At 49.8% G+C, this 16,371-nt stretch overlaps 1 protein-coding gene across 3 annotated transcripts in view; it reads left to right on the plus strand.

Moving 5' to 3' along the window:
- The first annotated feature begins 481 nt into the window (after positions 1 to 481).
- The window catches only part of LOC129489842 (huntingtin-interacting protein 1-like), a 60,768-nt gene continuing 44,878 nt past the window's right edge, over positions 482 to 16,371 (plus strand). For 2 of the 3 annotated variants that reach the window (XM_063646338.1, XM_055293017.2), the window contains exons 1-4: positions 482 to 513; positions 5,712 to 5,792; positions 11,615 to 11,691; positions 12,471 to 12,532. In XM_063646338.1, the coding sequence (XP_063502408.1) occupies positions 499 to 513; positions 5,712 to 5,792; positions 11,615 to 11,691; positions 12,471 to 12,532 (235 nt within the window). In that variant the 5' untranslated portion in view covers positions 482 to 498. The remainder of the gene's footprint in view (positions 514 to 5,711; positions 5,793 to 11,614; positions 11,692 to 12,470; positions 12,533 to 16,371) is intronic. The other variant, XM_063646339.1, reaches the window with a different exon arrangement.

The following is a 16,371-nucleotide window of genomic DNA, read 5'->3' on the forward strand; positions in this document are numbered from 1 at the left end:
GCTGGATCCTGGGAAGCAGAGCCCATGCCATTGTTTTCCATAACCCTCCCCTCACTGTGCATACTGGGCACCCACCATGAGAAAGGGGCACAGACCTTCTGGTCTGTTGTCAACCGCCTGCCTCTGTCTAGCAACGCAGTGCTCTGCTGGAAGTTCTGCCATGTGTTCCACAAACTCCTCTGAGACGGACACCTGAACGTGAGTTTCTGGGGCTGTGGGGTGGCAGGGAGCCAGGGACACCTGTGGGGAAAGTGACTGCCTGGGCCACAGAGGCTGCTGTCCTCTCCCACACTGCCCCCTTCTCCTGGCCTTTGGGTTCCCCATTAGAGGTGGGTGAGCCTCTCTCCCATCAGCCTGTTTCCCTGCCCCAGGTTTACTTCCGCCTCTCTCCATCCTCCTTCCTTTGTCTTTCCTTCCTTCTCCATTCTCTCACAGGCTGTTCTTTTGCTCCTGCAGGTCCTGAAGGACTCTCTGAAATACAGAAATGAATTGAGTGACATGAGCAGGATGTGGGTGAGTCTGGAGATGTACCCAGGAGCCACCTGCTTCTCCTGTCCTTCCCCTGAGGCCACAGAGCAAGGACTGGAGGGTGAAATAAATTCATCTCGTTCAGTTTGTTGAGGATTTCTCCCATGAGTGCCAGAGAGGGACTAAGGATGCCCCCAAAGAGTACCACGATATCCATAGTCTTGCCTGGGGTCCCTGGACGCTTCAGGAAGTTTCCAGGGCCTGGGAGCTTCTCCTGCCAATGGAAACTCATGTCACAAAGCTGTCCAAGAGTTGGGATCTCTCAGCAGTAGCCACATGGCCATGGTTCCTGCTTTTTTTTTTTTTTTTGGTAGAGATGGGGGTTTCGCTATGCTGCCCAGGCTGGTCTTGAACTCCTGGCCTCAAGTGATCCTCCCACCTCAGCCTTCCAAAGTGCTGGGATCACACACATGAGCCACTGTGCCCAGCCCACAGTTCCTATTTCTCTTCTCCTTCCACTGGTCCCGTTGGAGTCATAGTGCATTGAGAATTAGAATTAGCATACCCAATTCTTAATGCCAGAGCTTTTTCTTTCCTGTTTAGAGATTATCAGTGCTTTAGGATGAGGGGGGAGGTAGGTGGCAATATCACAGTCAATGGAAAAGAGCATTTCTATACACACACCACAATCACCCCAGATTCTGATGTCTGTGGGTGTGTATATGGAGAGGGGTAATCTACATTTTGAAGAATCTCCCTTGGCCAGGCACAGGGCTCATGCCTGTTATCCTAGCACTTTGGGAGGCTGAGGCAGGCAGATCACCTGAGGTCAGGAGTTTGAGACCAACCTGGCCAACATGGTGAAACCCCGGCTCTACTAAAAATACAAAAATTAGCTGGGTGTGGTGGCGTGTGCCTGTAATCCCAGCTACTTGGGAGGCTGAGGCAGAAGAATCGCTTGAACCTGGGAGACGGAGGTTGTGATGAGCCAAGACTGGGCCGCTGCACTCCAGCCTGGGTGACAGAGTGAGACTCTGTCTCAAAAAAACAAAAAAAAGACTCCCTGGTTGATTCTGATAAGTTCTTTTGCCTCTACCAGTTGAAAACTACTACTTTAGCCATTTTGCACAGTCTTACCTGTATCTGTCTGTACCTATAAAACACTGGCAACTATGTAGTCCTGTCTACCTATCATAGGTGAGGAAACACAGGCCCAGAAAGGGAAGCAGCTTGTCCTAAAGTCACAAAATTAGGTACCAGAACAAAGTTGAGAGTTGTCCCCAGATTTCCCAACTGTGTGCTAGAAAACATTCCCTGTAACATGTAAAGCTTAGGTCTTTTTCCTTTTTGTTAGAATTTGCCTGGTATATATTTCTCCATCTTTTTACTTGAAGCATTCCTGTATTTTTATGTTTTAGAAATAACACCTATAAATAACATTTGGTTGGATTTTTGTGTGGTTTGTGGTTGTTGTTTTTTTATCCAGGATGGTAGTCTTTGTTTTTTTAACTGGGCATTTAGTCTATTTACATTTATTATGCTACATGGTATGTTTAGATTTCTGTCTCCAATTTTATTCTATGCTTTGTATTTGTCCCATCTGTTCTACTTCTATTTCTCTCATTCCTTGCCTTTTTTTGGATTGGCTGGGTATTTTTTTCTCATTCTGTTTTTTCCTCATTACTATTTGGAGGTTAAAAAACAAATCTACTTTTTTTGTTTTTGGCATGTTCTCTAATAATTACAAAATGCTTGCTTGTTTTATCTAGGTCTGCCTTTCATATCTTTGTTTCCTGTATAACACAAAGACTTTAGAATATTTTAGTTCCATTCAGTCCCTCAATTTATCTGTTAGCATAACCATGTATTTTGGTTTTGGTTATGTTTATCTTTAAACTCTGTAAGTTATTGTTTTATTTTCCTTGTTTTATTCTGTGCTTTCCATAGACCTTCCATCTGAGATCACTTTCTTTCTGCCTGGATTATTTGTTTTATAACTTCCATAATTGAGAGTCTACTGGTGGCTAACACCGTGTTTGCATGTTTAAGAATGTCGTTTTTGGCCAGGCGCAGTGGCTCATGCCTGTAATCCCAGCACTTTTGGAGGCCGAGGCAGGCGGATCATGAGGTCAGGAGATTGAGACCATCCTGGCTAACACGGTGAAACCCCGTCTCTACTAAAAAAAAAAATACAGAAAACTAGCCAGGCTTGGTGGTGGGCGCCTGTAGTCCCAGCTACCTGGGAGGCTGAGGCAGGAGAATGGCATGAACCTGGGAGGCGGAGTTCGCAGTGAGCTGAGATCGCGCCCCTGCACTCCAGCCTAGGTGACAGAGCGAGACTTTGTCTCAAAAAAAAAACAAAAAAAGAATGTCGTTTTCTTTTTGTGGAGACAGAGTCTTGTTCTGTTGTCTAGGCCAGAGTGCACTGGCATAATCTCAGCTCACTGCAATCTCCACCGCCCAGGTGGAAGCGATTCTCCTGCCTCAGCCTCCCGAATAGCTAGAATTACGGTACTTAGCACCACACCCAGCTAATTTTTACATTTTAGTGGAGACAGGGTTTTGCCATGTTGCCCAGGCTGGTCTCGAACTCCTGACCTCAAGTGATCTTCCCTCCACGGCCTCCCAAAGGGTTGGGATTACAGGCATCAGTCACCGTGCCCAGCCCCTTCTCAGATTTTGGCTAGACCTGTGTCAGACTTTCTCATCCTACCCCTCATGTCTCTAAACCACTCTTTCAGTTTTTTCTACCTATTTGTCTTTGCTGTATTCTGGATAATTTTTATCAGCTCCAGCCTTCAGTTTGCCTCCTCTCCAGTTGGGTCTAATGTGTTATTAAGCTTCTCCATAAGGTTTTCAATTTCATTTAGTACAGTTTTATTTTCTTTTCTTCTACTTCTTCTTTTTTTTGAGACAGAGTTTTGCTTTTGTTGCCCAGGCTGGAGTGCAATGGCATGATCTCTGCTCACTGCAACCTCCGCCTCCCAGGTTCAAGCAATTCTCCTGTCTCAGCCTCCCAAGTAGCTGGGATTACAGGCATGTGACACCACGCCCAGCTAATTTTATATGTTTAGTAGAGATGGGGTTTCACCATGTTGGCCAGGCTGGTTTCGAACTCCTAACCTCAGGCAATCCAATGCCTCGGCCTCTCAAATTGCTAGGATTATACAGGCATGAGCCACCACACCTGGCCCAATTAGTACAATTTTCATTTCTTGAAGTTCTATTTTTTTTATAATCTGCTTATTTTTCGCGGGGGGAGGTTGTTGTTGTTGTTGTTGTTGTTGTTGTTGTTGTTGTTGTTTGAGACAGGGTCTCACTCTGTCACCCAGGCTGGAGTGCAGTGGCGTGATCATGGCTTACTGCAGCCTCAACCTCCTGAGCTCAGGTGATCCTTCCACCTCAGCCTCCCAAGTAGCTGGGAAAACAGGTGTGCACCACCAAACCCAGCTAATTTTTGTAGACGCAGGGTTTTGCCACGTTGCCCGGGGTGGTCTCGAACCCCTGGGCTTAAGCGATCTGCCACCTCAGCCTCCCAAAGCACTGGGATTACAGGCAGGAGGAGCCACTGTGTCTGGCCCTGCTTCTCCTCCTTTACAATTTATTATGCTCTGCATATATATTGAAACAGTCTCTTATTTCTTTAGATATATGAACCAAAGTCATTTCATATATATTTTGTAATTCTATTATCTAAAGTCTTTAGAGATTTGTTTCTGTCCTCCGTCCCTTTTGGTGCATTTTGCCCATGCTGTGTAGTTTTATGTTCGGTTATTTTCTACCTTAAGCTGCTCATCTTCCTTGGAATTTTATCTGTGGAGAATTCTTTGAAGTCTGTAATGAAGGCAGGTTCCTCCATGGAGAATTGGTATTTGCTTCGATTGAGATCACTTGAAATTAAATTCTCAGCTTAAGGTTTTGTGAATTTAGGGCAGATTTTCCTTCCCCGATCACAGCAGTGATTTGAGGCAGTAGAATTCTTCATAGTCCTTAGGGAGGACTTCCTCAGTGCAGGAGTACAAGCGTTTGTTATTTTATTATTTATCTTTACTTCCCCTGTACCAAGGAGGCAGTCTTTTGTGTGTGTGTTGGTGGTGGTGGTGGTGTTTTGAGACAGTTTCTTGCTCTGTCACCAAGGCTGGAGGTATGGTGACATGATCACAGCTCACTGCAGCCTCAACTTCCTGGGCTCAAGTGATCCTCCCACTTCAGCCTCCTGAATAGCTGAGACCACAGGTGCACACCACCATGGCCAGCTAATTTTTTAATGTTTTGTGGAGATGGGGTTTCACCATGTTGGCCAGGCTGGTCTCAAACTCCCGAGCTCAAGCAATCCTCCCTCCTCGGCCTCCCAAAGTGCTGGGATTACAGGCATGAGCCACTCACTGTACCTGGCCAGACTCAACATTCTTAAGTAGGCAGCTTTGTCCAGAATTTATCAAAGAAAGTCCTTATGTTTGTACAAAAGATTGTGCTGTAAGGAACGTTCATTGAAATGGTTTATGATAGTAAAAATTTCAACTGGTTTGAATTGGCTTCAGCTCATTTGAATTTATTGAGTCAGTTCAATAAATTACAATAATACTAGTCAGTCACTAAAAATAATGAAAGAAAGTTTAAGAAGTTGAATAAAATTGCAGCATATTAAGTGAGAAAAATAGATTGATTCTATTTTACATTTAAGAATAAAGGTAGATGGCTGGGTGCGGTGGCTCACGCCTGTAATCCCAGCACTTTGGGAGGCAGAGGTGGGCAGATCACCTGAGATCAGGAGTTCGAGACTAGTCTGGCCAACATGGTGAAACCCCATCTCTACTAAAAACTACAAAAATTAGCTGGGCGTGGTGGCTCACACCTGTAGTGTAATCCCAGCCTTCTGGGAGGCCAAGGCAGGCGGATCACTCAAGGCCAGGAGTTTGAGACCAGCCTGGGCAACATGGTGAAACCATATCTCTACTAAAAATATAAAAATTGACCAGGCTGGTGGCACATGCCTGTAATCCCAGCTACTCGGGAGGCTGAAGCAGGAGAATCACTTGAACCCAGGAGGCGGAGGCTGCAGTGAGCCAAGATCGTGCCACTGCACTCCAGCCTGGGCAACAGAGCTAGACCCCATCTCTAAATAAATAAAATAAAGGGGAGAAAAAAAGAAGATAGATTCCTTACCAGAGAATTCCTGGCCGCAGATCTCTCGACTGTCATGTTCTTGTTTTTGACTCTGTTTCTCCTCCTCTTCCTAAAAGGGCCACCTGAGCGAGGGGTATGGCCAGCTGTGCAGCATCTACCTGAAACCGCTAAGAACGAAGATGGAGTACCACACCAAAGTGTGTCTCTGTGGACAGTTCTGCCGCCACCGCCGCCTCCCCTGCTCCATCCCCTCAGCCCCTCCCTAGGCTCAGTTGTCAGCTCTTTCAGGTAATAGACAGCCCAGGCTTCTGAGGAAGTGTGCACATCATGTACCTCAGCTGTGTGAGAGGAAAGCCGCCGCCAGGCCCACGGGGCGTGACGAGGGCTGGGATTTTGGCCCATGTCTTCTGCACCCTTTGTTCCCCATTTTGCAGCTAGAAAGAACAACTGGCCAGGCATGGTGGCTTACGCCTATAATCCTAGCTCTTTGGGAGGCCCAGGCGGACGGATCACCTGAGGTCAGGGGTTCAAGACTGGCCTGGCCAACATGGCAAAACCCCGTCTCTACTAAAAGTACAAAACTTACCCATGGTGGTGATGCATGCCTATAGTCCCAGCTACTCGGGAGGCTGAGGCAGGAGAATCGCTTGAACCCGAGACCAGGAGGCAGAGGTTGCAGTGAGCCAAAACCACACCACTGCATTCCAGCCTGGGAGACAAAATGAGACTCTGTCTCAAAAAAAAAAAAAAAGGAAGGGTGACCCTAGCCACTAGATTGCCTTATGAAAATGTTACAGAAGCATTGATTTTACTGTTAATAAAAACAATTCCTGTCCAGGCACAGTGGCTCATGCCTGTAATCTGAGCATTTTGGAAGATCGAGGCTGGAGGATCGCTTAAGACCAGGAGTTTGAGACCAGCCTGGGTCATAGCAAGACCCTGTCTCTACAAAAAAATTACAATTAGCCAGAGGTGGTGGTGTATGCCTGTAGTCCCAGCTACTCAGGAGGCAAGAGGATCATTTGAGTTCTGGAGTTGAAGGCTGCTGTAAGCTATGATCATGTCACTGTACTCCAGCCTGAGTGACAGGGCAAAACTACTACAATTCCTTTTGTTTTTTATTTTTTATTTTTTGAGAGAGAGTTTCGCTCTTGTTGCCCAGGCTGGAGTGCAATGGGGTGATCTCGGCTCACCGAAACCTCCGCCTCCCAGGTTCAAGCAATTGTCCTGCCTCAGTCTCCTGAGTAGCTGGGATTACAGACATGCACCACCATGCCTGGCTAATTTTGTGTCTTTTTTTTAGTAGAGATGAGGTTTCTCCATGTTCATCAGGTTGGTCTAGAACTCCCAACCTCTAGATCCACCTGCCTTGGCCTCTCAAAGTGCTGGGATTACAGGCGTGAGCCACGGCACTCAGCAATTCCTACAATTTCTATAGCCAAGTTCCCGTACAGATCTGTCTTTTAATCTTTTTATTTTATTTTTATTTTATTTTATTTTTTTGAGATGGAGTCTCACTCTGTCACTCAGGCTGGAGTGCAGTGTGGCACGATCTCACCTCACTGCCACCTCTACCTCCTGGGTTCAAGCCATTCTCATGTCTCAGCCTCCCAAGTAGCTGGGACTACAGTCAGGAGCCAACACGCCTGGCTAATTTAGTAGAGGTGGGATTTCGCCATGTTGGCCAGGCTAGAGGTGGATCACCTTAGCTCACTGCAGCCTCAAATTCCTGGGCTCAAGAGATCCTCCTGCCCCACCACAGATGCTCACCACCACACCTGGCTTAGATCCACTCTGGTGTGACGCCGGGCAGAGTGGAAAACAACATCTCAGTCACAGAGGCCTCGGCACCCGCCTGAGCCGCACCTTGGACTCTTCGGTACCCAATGGGGATCAGGCAATGACACGGGCCATTCTGCATTTTACGTTGCTTTTCCTGGGGGCAGTGCACAAAGTGGACTTGAAAGATCCAGGTGGCCAGTGTGGACAATGATGAGAGCCAGAATTAGGACAGTTGTCCATGGGACAGTCAAAGAAGCAGGGACTGCCTGAAGATTGGCAGGAAATGAGGCTGGGTGGGGTTTCTTGTGCCTATAATCCCAGCATTTTGGGAGGCCAAGGAGGGTGGATTGCTTAAGTCCAGGAGTTCGAGCCTGGGCCATAGCAAGACCCTGTCTCTACAAAAAATTAAAAAATTAGCCGGGCGTGGTAGTGTGCAACTGTAGTCCCAGCTACTTGGGAGGCTGAGGTGGGAGGATGCCTTGAGCCTGGGAGGTCAAGGATGCACTGAGCTATGATCGCATCACTGCCGTCCTGCCTGGGCAACAGAGTGAGGCCCTATTTCACAGAAAAAAGAGAGAAGAAGGTGACACGATGGATAGTGTGAGGTGGGGGAGGCGAGCAGCTGAGGGGTGTGCAGGGGTCTGGCAACTATGGGAGACAACGGGGGTCAGGCAGAGGAGTGGGCACATAGGAGGCAATGTAAACCAGAAATGAGGCTGAGCCAGGCCAGGGCGTCAGAGGCCGAGGCGGGGATCGGGCTGCACTTGGGCTGGATTGCAAGGTGAAGAAGCAGGAGGGAGAGGCTGAGAGACTGGAGGGGAGGGGACTTGTAGCGTGTGATTGGAGGGAGGACCGGGCTCTGGTAAAGGTGTCATGAGGAGGCAGGGAAAGGTGAGAACTGGATTTAAGATGTTTTGGGGTCGGGCGCATTGGCTCACGCCTGTCATCCCAGCACTTTGGCCAAGGCGGGCGGTTCGTCTGAGGTCTGGAGTTCAAGACCAGCCTGGCCAACATGGCAAAATTCCGTCTCTACTAAAAATACAAAAAGAAATTAGCTCTCGCCTGTAGTCCCAGCTACTCGGGAGGCTGAGGCAGGAGAATTGCTTGAACCTGGGAGGCGGAGGTTGCAGTGAGCTGAGATGCTGCCTCTGCACTCCAGACTGGGCGACAGAGCAAGACTCAATCTCAAAAAAAAAAAAAAGACGTTTTGGGAGTAGAGATTGAAAGTGTTAAAATGAGCTGGATGTGGTGACTCACACCTCTGATCTCCACACAGTGGAAGGCCAAGGCAGGAGGATCACTTGAGGCCAGGAGTTGGAAACCAGCCTGACCAACTTAGTGAAACCCCCATCTCTACTAAAAACACAAAAATTAGCTGGGCATGGTGACACGCACCTGTAATCCCAGCTACTCAAAGGAGGCTGAGGCTTGAGAATGGCTTCAACCCAGGAGGCTGAGGTTGCAGTGAGCTGAGATGGCGCCACTGCACTCCAGCCTGGGTGACAGCAAGACTCTGTCTCAAAAAAAAAAAAAAAAAAAAAAAAAGTGTTAAATGGAAAATGGGAGGAGGAAGGGCCTAGGGTAGGATTTTAGGTGGAAAAGGAGAGAAAGGAGGGCATAGAGAAAGCAAGACTGGGAAGAAGGTTAAGGAGGAAGAGGACTGGGTTGGGAGCTGGTGCAGTGGGGCTGCGGGGGTGATAGAGGCCAAAGGGGTCCCTTTCCCTTGTGTATGGGAAGACAGCATCGTTCAGTGGCATCAGAAGCAGCTGGTGCCAATAGCTAGGTCTCTAGCTTTTAATAGCGTGGAAGGGCAGAAGGGAATGGTCACGTGGGCTTGGACAATTGGGGTCGAATGAGGATGCAGCTGGCTTTGCTTCCAAAGGCTCTCAAGCTCACTGCTGTCTTGTTTTTCCTGGTTTTAGAAAGCAGAGAAAATGGGGAAGCTGGTATTGTCCAAGTGTGGAGGATCAAAGGACTTTTCCAGTTTTTAGCAATTAGCGATACAAGAGTGGGGAAGGAGGCTGGGCAGAGTGTCTCACACCTGCAATCCCAGCATTTGGGGAGGCCAAGGCTTGAGGTGAGACCAGCCTGGGCAACACAGTGAGACCCTGTCTCTTAAAAAAAACTTTTTTTTGGCCAGGCACAGTGGCTCACGCTTGTAATCCCAGCACTCTGGGAGGCCGAGGCAGGTGGATCACCTGAGGTCAGGAGTTCAAGACCAGCCTGGGCAACAAGGTGAAACCCCATCTCCACTAAAAATACAAAAAAATTAGCCAGGCATGGTGGTGCGTGCCTGTTAATTCCAGCTACTCGGGAGGCTGAGGCAGGAGAATCGCTTGAACCCAAGGGGCTGAGGTTGCAGTGAGCTGAGATCATGCCATTGCACTCCAGCCTGGGCAACAGAGTGAGACTCCGTCTCGAAAACAACAACAAAAATATCCCGCACACATTAAAGAAAAATCATTCTCTGGCCGGGTGTGGTGGCTCATGCCTGTAATCCCAGCACTTTGGGAGGCCGAGGCGGGCGGATCACCTGAGGTCAGGAGTTCAAGACCAGCCTGGCCAATGTGGCGAAACCCCATCTCTACTAAAAATACAAAAAAAGAAACAAAAAATCAGCCCTCATGGTGGTGTACGCCTGTAGTACCAGCTACTGAGCAGGCTGAGGTGGAGGATCGCTTGAGCCCAGGAAGTCGAGGCTGCAGTGAGCAACGATCATGCCACTGCCCTCCAGCGTGGGCAACAGTGAGGCCATGTCTCTAAAAAATAAAAAAAGAGAGAGAAACAGGAGAGAGCTGGCTTCCCCCTCCTCTGCCATGTAAGCAGTGTAACCAGGATGAGGCCCCTTACCAGGCACCGAATCTGTCAACACCTTGACTTTGGACTCCCTGGTCTCAAGAACTGCGAGACACTCTCTATGGGTTAAGCCACCCAGTGCATGGTATCTTGTTATAACTGCCCGAGCTAACTGAGACGGATGTTCAGGCCAGAGAGCGTGAATGCATAGTGACACCAGCTGTGAGTCTTTCTCCAGGGACAGTCGGCAGCTGGCCCTAGGTGCAGAGCCGATGACAAGGACCCAGGCTGTCAGCAGGTCTTCCAAGCAGTGTGGTGGAAAGGCAGGCAGGGTGTGGGGAAGTGGAGCCAGGCCACCAGTCATGATGTCAAGACTGAGCCAGGAAGCAAAGGCAGGCAGAGAGATGGGGAGCAGAGGGAGCAGGAGGGGACTGGCCATCTCCGAGACAGAAGCGTGAGCAGTGGGTGGACTTGAGGGCAGGAGAGGACTGGAAGGGCAGAGGCCTGGGCGATGCAGCCAGAGAGGGAGACGCTGGAGTGGGGAGGTCTAGGCAGGGATGTTTTAGGTGATGGCAGAGTCTGGAGTGGGTGTGCATAGCTGGGGATGGAGTAGAGGTGAAGGTGCTGAAATTGAGGTCAGAGGTTGTAATCTCAGCGTGTATGACTTACGGCAAAGGAAAACTGTGTCCCAGGTGCCAGGTCAAGCCTCAGAGGCCTTGGCACCATGGAGCCCAGCAGGAAAGTCCGCAATGGGGATTTTCTTTTTTTTTTTTTTTTTTTTCGCAGGGAGAGACGGAGTCTCACTCTGTTGCCCACGCTGGAGTGCGGTGGTGCGATCTCAACTCACTGCAACCTCCGCCTCCCGGGTTCAAGCAATTCTGCCTCAAACTCCCAAGGAGCTGGGACTACAGGCGTGCACCACCACACCCGGCTAATTTTTGTATTTTTAGCTGACACAGGGTTTTGCCACGTTGGCCAGCCTGGTCTCTAACTCCTGACCTCAAGTGATCCACCCACTTTGGCCTCCAAAGTGCTGGGATTACAGGCGTGAGCCACCGCACCTGGCCTAGAGCCTAAAGTATCCACTTGTACATGTAGATGCCCCACGATGGGATGGCCACCCATCTCTGTGGCCTTTTCCTTTTTGCCACAGGGACAAACCACACAGATGACAGGATCATGCTGCAGATATTGGGCAATGATTGATGATACCAGTGGTTTTTCTTTTTTTCTTTTTTGTTTGTTTTGAGGTAGGGTCTCACTCTGTAACCAAGCTGGAGTGCAGTGGCCTTGAACTGTAGCCTTGAACTCCTAGGCTCAAGCGATCCTCCCACCTCGGCCTCCCAAGTAGCTGGGACCATAGGCGTGTGCCACCACGCCCAGCTGAGAGAGAGCTCTTCATGTCTCCTGTCCTGACTCCTTTCCTCTGCCTCCCTTCCAGAATCCCAGGTTCCCAGGCAACCTGCAGATGAGTGACCGCCAGCTGGACGAGGCTGGAGAAAGTGACGTGAACAACTTGTAAGTGGCTCCTGCCCTGGGCCCAGCGAGGGAGAAAGCTTTTGTGAATGCTGACACTTCTCATGAGGGTCATGGAGGGTCTGATGGGGGGAGGCCGTGGCTGGGATGGGGACCAAAGCCCCTGGGTGACTTGGCCTTGGGGCCACTTATTTATTGGTGGTGCCTCATCCAGAACCCCTGCCTGGCTATTTCACACCCCAAAGCTTTCCTGTCTGTCTCACTTTCTGCCCTCTGACTCCAACACTGGTACCTATCCTCTCCCTCTGTCACTGTCACTGTTTTTGTTTTTGTTTTTATGAGAGGCAATCGCGCCCTGTTACCCAGGCTGGAGTCCAGTGGCTCGATCTCGGCTTACTGCAGCCCCCACCTCCCAGGTTCAAGTGATTCTCCTGCCTCAGCCTCCCGAGTAGCTGGGATCACAGGCATGCGCCATCACACCCAGCTAATTTTTGTATTTTTAGTAGAGACGGGGTTTCGCAGTGTTGGCCAGGCTGGTCTCGAACTCCTGACCTCAGGTCATCTGCCCACCTTGGCCTCCCAAAGTGCTGGGATTACAGGCGTGAGCCACCGCCCCCGACCTGTCACTGTCACTGTTGACTCTTCACCAGGCTGCATGGCCATAATACCCATGAGGCTAAGACTTGGAGCTGGAGTTGTGTGTGTGTTTGCGCACGCACGTTAGCATTGGTGACTGGAGTAGTGTAGAGTGTGGGGGAGGGGACAGGTAACAGACCGGCCTCAGGCTGTGAAGTGTAAGCTCTCTTTCCTCTTGGGTACAGTTTCCAGTTAACAGTGGAGATGTTTGATTACCTGGAGTGTGAACTCAACCTCTTCCAAACGGGTGAGTCTCTTCCCTCCCATCTAACCCAGGCTGTCATGGGAACTACCTAATTCCCAGTGCTCCTCTCCCTGCAAAGTGTGCGGCACAGGGGTAGGAAAATGGAGACATTCACACTCCATCTCTGGTCTCTCCATCCCTCGTGGAGGGAGGGACTGAACCTCTTCAATATTTTTCTTTTTAAGAGACAAGGTCTTGGCCAGGCGCAGTGGCTCGCGCCTGTAATCCCAGTACTTTGGGAGGCTAAGGTGGGCCCATCACTTGAGGCCAGAAGTTCAAGACCAGCCTGGCCAACATGGTGAAACCCTGTCTCTACTAAAAATACAAAAGTTAGCCGGGCATGGTTGCGCACGCCTGTAATCCCAGTTACTTGGGAGGCTGAGGCAGGAGAAGTGCTTGAACCCGCGAGGTCGAGGTTGCAGTGAGCCAAGATCATGCCATTGCACTCCAGCCTGGGTGATACAGCAAGACTTCATCTCAAAAAAAAAAAAAAGACACAGAGAGAGAAACAAGGTCTCGCTCTGTCGCCCAGGCTGGATTGCAGTGGCATATTACTGCTCACTGCAACCTCAAACTACTAGGCTCAAGTGATCCTCCCACCTCAGCCTCCCAAGTAGCTGGGACTACAGGCATGCACCACCACATCTGGCTGATTTTTTATATTTTTTGCAGAGATGCAGGGGGGGAGGTCTCACTGTGTTTCCCAGGCTGGTCTTGAACTACCAGCCTCAAGGTGTCTTCCCAACTCAGCCTCCCAAAGTTCTGGGATTACAGGCATGAGCTACCACACCTGGCCTCCTAGATATTTTCAAAGCGAGTGGTTTCACGTCTGAGCAGAAAGACCACACACTGCCCCTTCCTACTGGCCTCTCTCCTGAAGCGCAGGCCTCCAAAAGCCCAAAGACAGGTCTTACCTCTTTGCCAGCCATGGCCCTGGCCAGTCCTTGGTCCAGTCCTGTCTGCTGCTCGGAGCTGGGCTGGCTCATGGGCACGACTTCTGCTGAGGAGGAAGGGCTTGTGTCTGTTGTTGAGTTGGCAGCCATGGGAAACAAGCTGGTCAGGATTGGTTGTCACCCAGGACTGGTTGTCACCCAAGTCCACATGAGAAGCTCACACAGTCCTGTTCCACTAGCAGGGGGAGTGGCCACACTTGCAGGCTCCCGTCTGACAACAACCGTGGTGCCTCCAGACCATCAGCCCCTAACGCTTCCCTGACAAGCCTCAGCTGATCCCCTTCTCTCCAGCGTGTCTCCTCCCGACACCTCCCAGCAGGCTCCCCTCCCTTCCCTGGGGGACGTAAGCACCAGCGTTCTGAGACTCAGGGCATTCCACCACAAGCATCCAACTCTGAAAGACAACGTTCCACATTGCAGGTCTCCATACGCAAGCTTGGCGGTCTCATGCCCAAGCCTGGCGGCCTTCTCTGCATGTGGACAGGCAGGACCCACTAAGGGGTTTGGACTCTCTGACCCCGAATTTCCTTCAGCTTCCTTCAGCATGTTCATCTGTGCAGAAATGCCTACTACTGGCCTCTTTTCCAGAATATTCTGTTTTGTGTTGTATGATGGCTGGGACAGGGCAACAAATTCCTTAATACATTGACCAGTCTTCAGCACAGGACGTGGTCAGAAAAACACCAGAAACAGGCCGGGCGCAGTGGCTCATGCCTGTAATCCCAGCACTTTGGGAGGCTGAGGGGAGCGGGTCACATGAGGTCAAGAGTTCAAGACCAGCCTGGGCAACATGGTGAAACCCCGTCTCTACTAAAAATACAAAAATTAGGCAGGTGTGGTGAGCGCCTGTAATCCCAGCTACTCAGGAGGCTGAGGCAGGAGAATGGCTTGAAGCCAGGAGGCAGAGATTGCAGTGAGCTGAAATCACACCACTGCACTCCAGCCTGGGTGACAGAGCAAGATTCTGTCTCAGAAAAAAGAAAGACAAACACCAGAAACAGTTGGAAACCAGTTTGTGCGAGAAAGGGACATTCAGCCGACTAGGAAGCTATTTGAGCAGGGCATTATACAAAAGTCAGTAGAGAAATAAAAATAAAACGCAGAATCTAGTCTATGCCTTAAGCTATTCCCAGTCAGATTGAAAGCAGTGGTGTAGATGCATTTATTTTTTAAAATATGCATTGGGGCCGGGTGCGGTGGCTCATGCCTGTAATTTCAGCACGTTGGGAGGTGAAGGCAGGCGGATCATGAGGTCAGGAGTTCAAGACCAGCCTGGCCAACGTGGTGAAACCCCGTCTCTATTGAAAATACAAAAATTAGCCAGGCGTGATTGATGGTGTATGCCTGTAATCCCAGCTACTCAGGTGGCTGAGACAGGAGAATTGCTTGAACCCAGGAGGCAGAGGTTGCAGTGAGCCGAGATTGCACCACTGCACTCCAGCCTGGGTGACAGAGCAAGACTCCTTGAAAAAAAATGCTTTGGAAATGTTTGCATAAAAGTATATGAACAAGTATACATTGTTGTGGCTAACTTTTCATCGTTTGGATTTGGGTGGGAACAACGTATGTGGATAATTCAGAATTCATTTGCATTTAGCTTTCACTTCTTTGTTGTTGTTTCTTTTGAGATAGTCTGGTTGTGTCACCCAAGCTGGAATGCAGTGGTGCAATCTCGGCTCACTGCAACCGCCGCTTCTGGGGCTCAAGCCATCCTCCTACCTCAGCCTCCCAAGTAGCTGGGACTATGGGCACACACCACCGTGCCCAGCTAATTTTTGTGTACTTTTTGTAGAGACAAGGCTTCAATATGTTGCCCAGGCTGGTCTCAAACTCCTGAGCTCAAGCGATCTGCCTGCCTTGTCCTCCCAAAGTGCTGGGATTACAGGCATGGGCCACCACGCCCAGCCTGCATTTAGCTTTGGAATGTGCTAGATCTGAATGCAGGCATGAGTGAAATTCTTGGAATTGTCATCCTTGGGAAAGTGCAGCCTAGAAGTTGCAGTTGGGCTGACACAAGCTCTCTCCCTGTGGCCCTCGCCTCTTCTTGGAGCCGGCTGCCTGCCTGCCTCCCGCTGCTGTGGTGTTTAGGGATGAGCAAGACAAATGTTTCAACCTTTGGGTCATCCTTCCAGTTCCTGACAGACAGTGGACCATGAGTAAGCGGAAATGGTGATGAGGTCCAAAAGGACTTGATTAGCTGAGAGAATGAGTAAGGGGTAGAGGTGGTGAGCTCAGCCATCTTTTTTGTGCCACATCTCATGACCCCTAGCTCTGGTTTTTTGTGTTTTTTGTGTGTTTGTTTTGTTTTGAGATAGAGTCTCGCTCTGTTGCCCAGGCTGGAGTGCAGTGGCACCATCTCAGCTCACTGCAACCTCCGCCTCCCAGGTTCAAGCGATTCTCCTGCCTCAACCTCCCGAGTAGCTGGGATTACAGGTACGCGCCATCATGCCCGGCTAATTTTTGTACTTTTAGTAGAGACAGGGTTTCACCATGTTGGCCAGGCTGGTCTCGAACTCCTGGCCTCAAGTGATATGCCTGCCTTGGCCTCCCAAGGTGCTTGGATTATAGGCATGAGCCACTGTGCCCAGCCTGCTCTGGTTTTATATCCGTTGTTCATTAATATTGTTACCACGAGATGCTGACCTACTCATCTCCAAATTCCCTCTGTTCTAGCCCAGTGCCTGGTGAATAGCACGTGCTCAACCATTAAAGAATGCTTGCTTTTTGAAAAACAGCAGGCTGCCAGGTGCAGTGGTTCATGTCTATAAACCCAGCACTTTAGGAGGCCGAGGTGGGAAGACTGCTTGAATCCAGGAGTTATATTTGGGTAGCTCTGGTCCAGAAGACTCTAAGTAATTCACCCTAGAGATTCCCAGAGCATGCAGCTGA

This window comes from Symphalangus syndactylus, chromosome 9, assembly GCF_028878055.3.
Source record: "Symphalangus syndactylus isolate Jambi chromosome 9, NHGRI_mSymSyn1-v2.1_pri, whole genome shotgun sequence".
Taxonomy (NCBI): Eukaryota; Metazoa; Chordata; class Mammalia; order Primates; family Hylobatidae; genus Symphalangus; species Symphalangus syndactylus.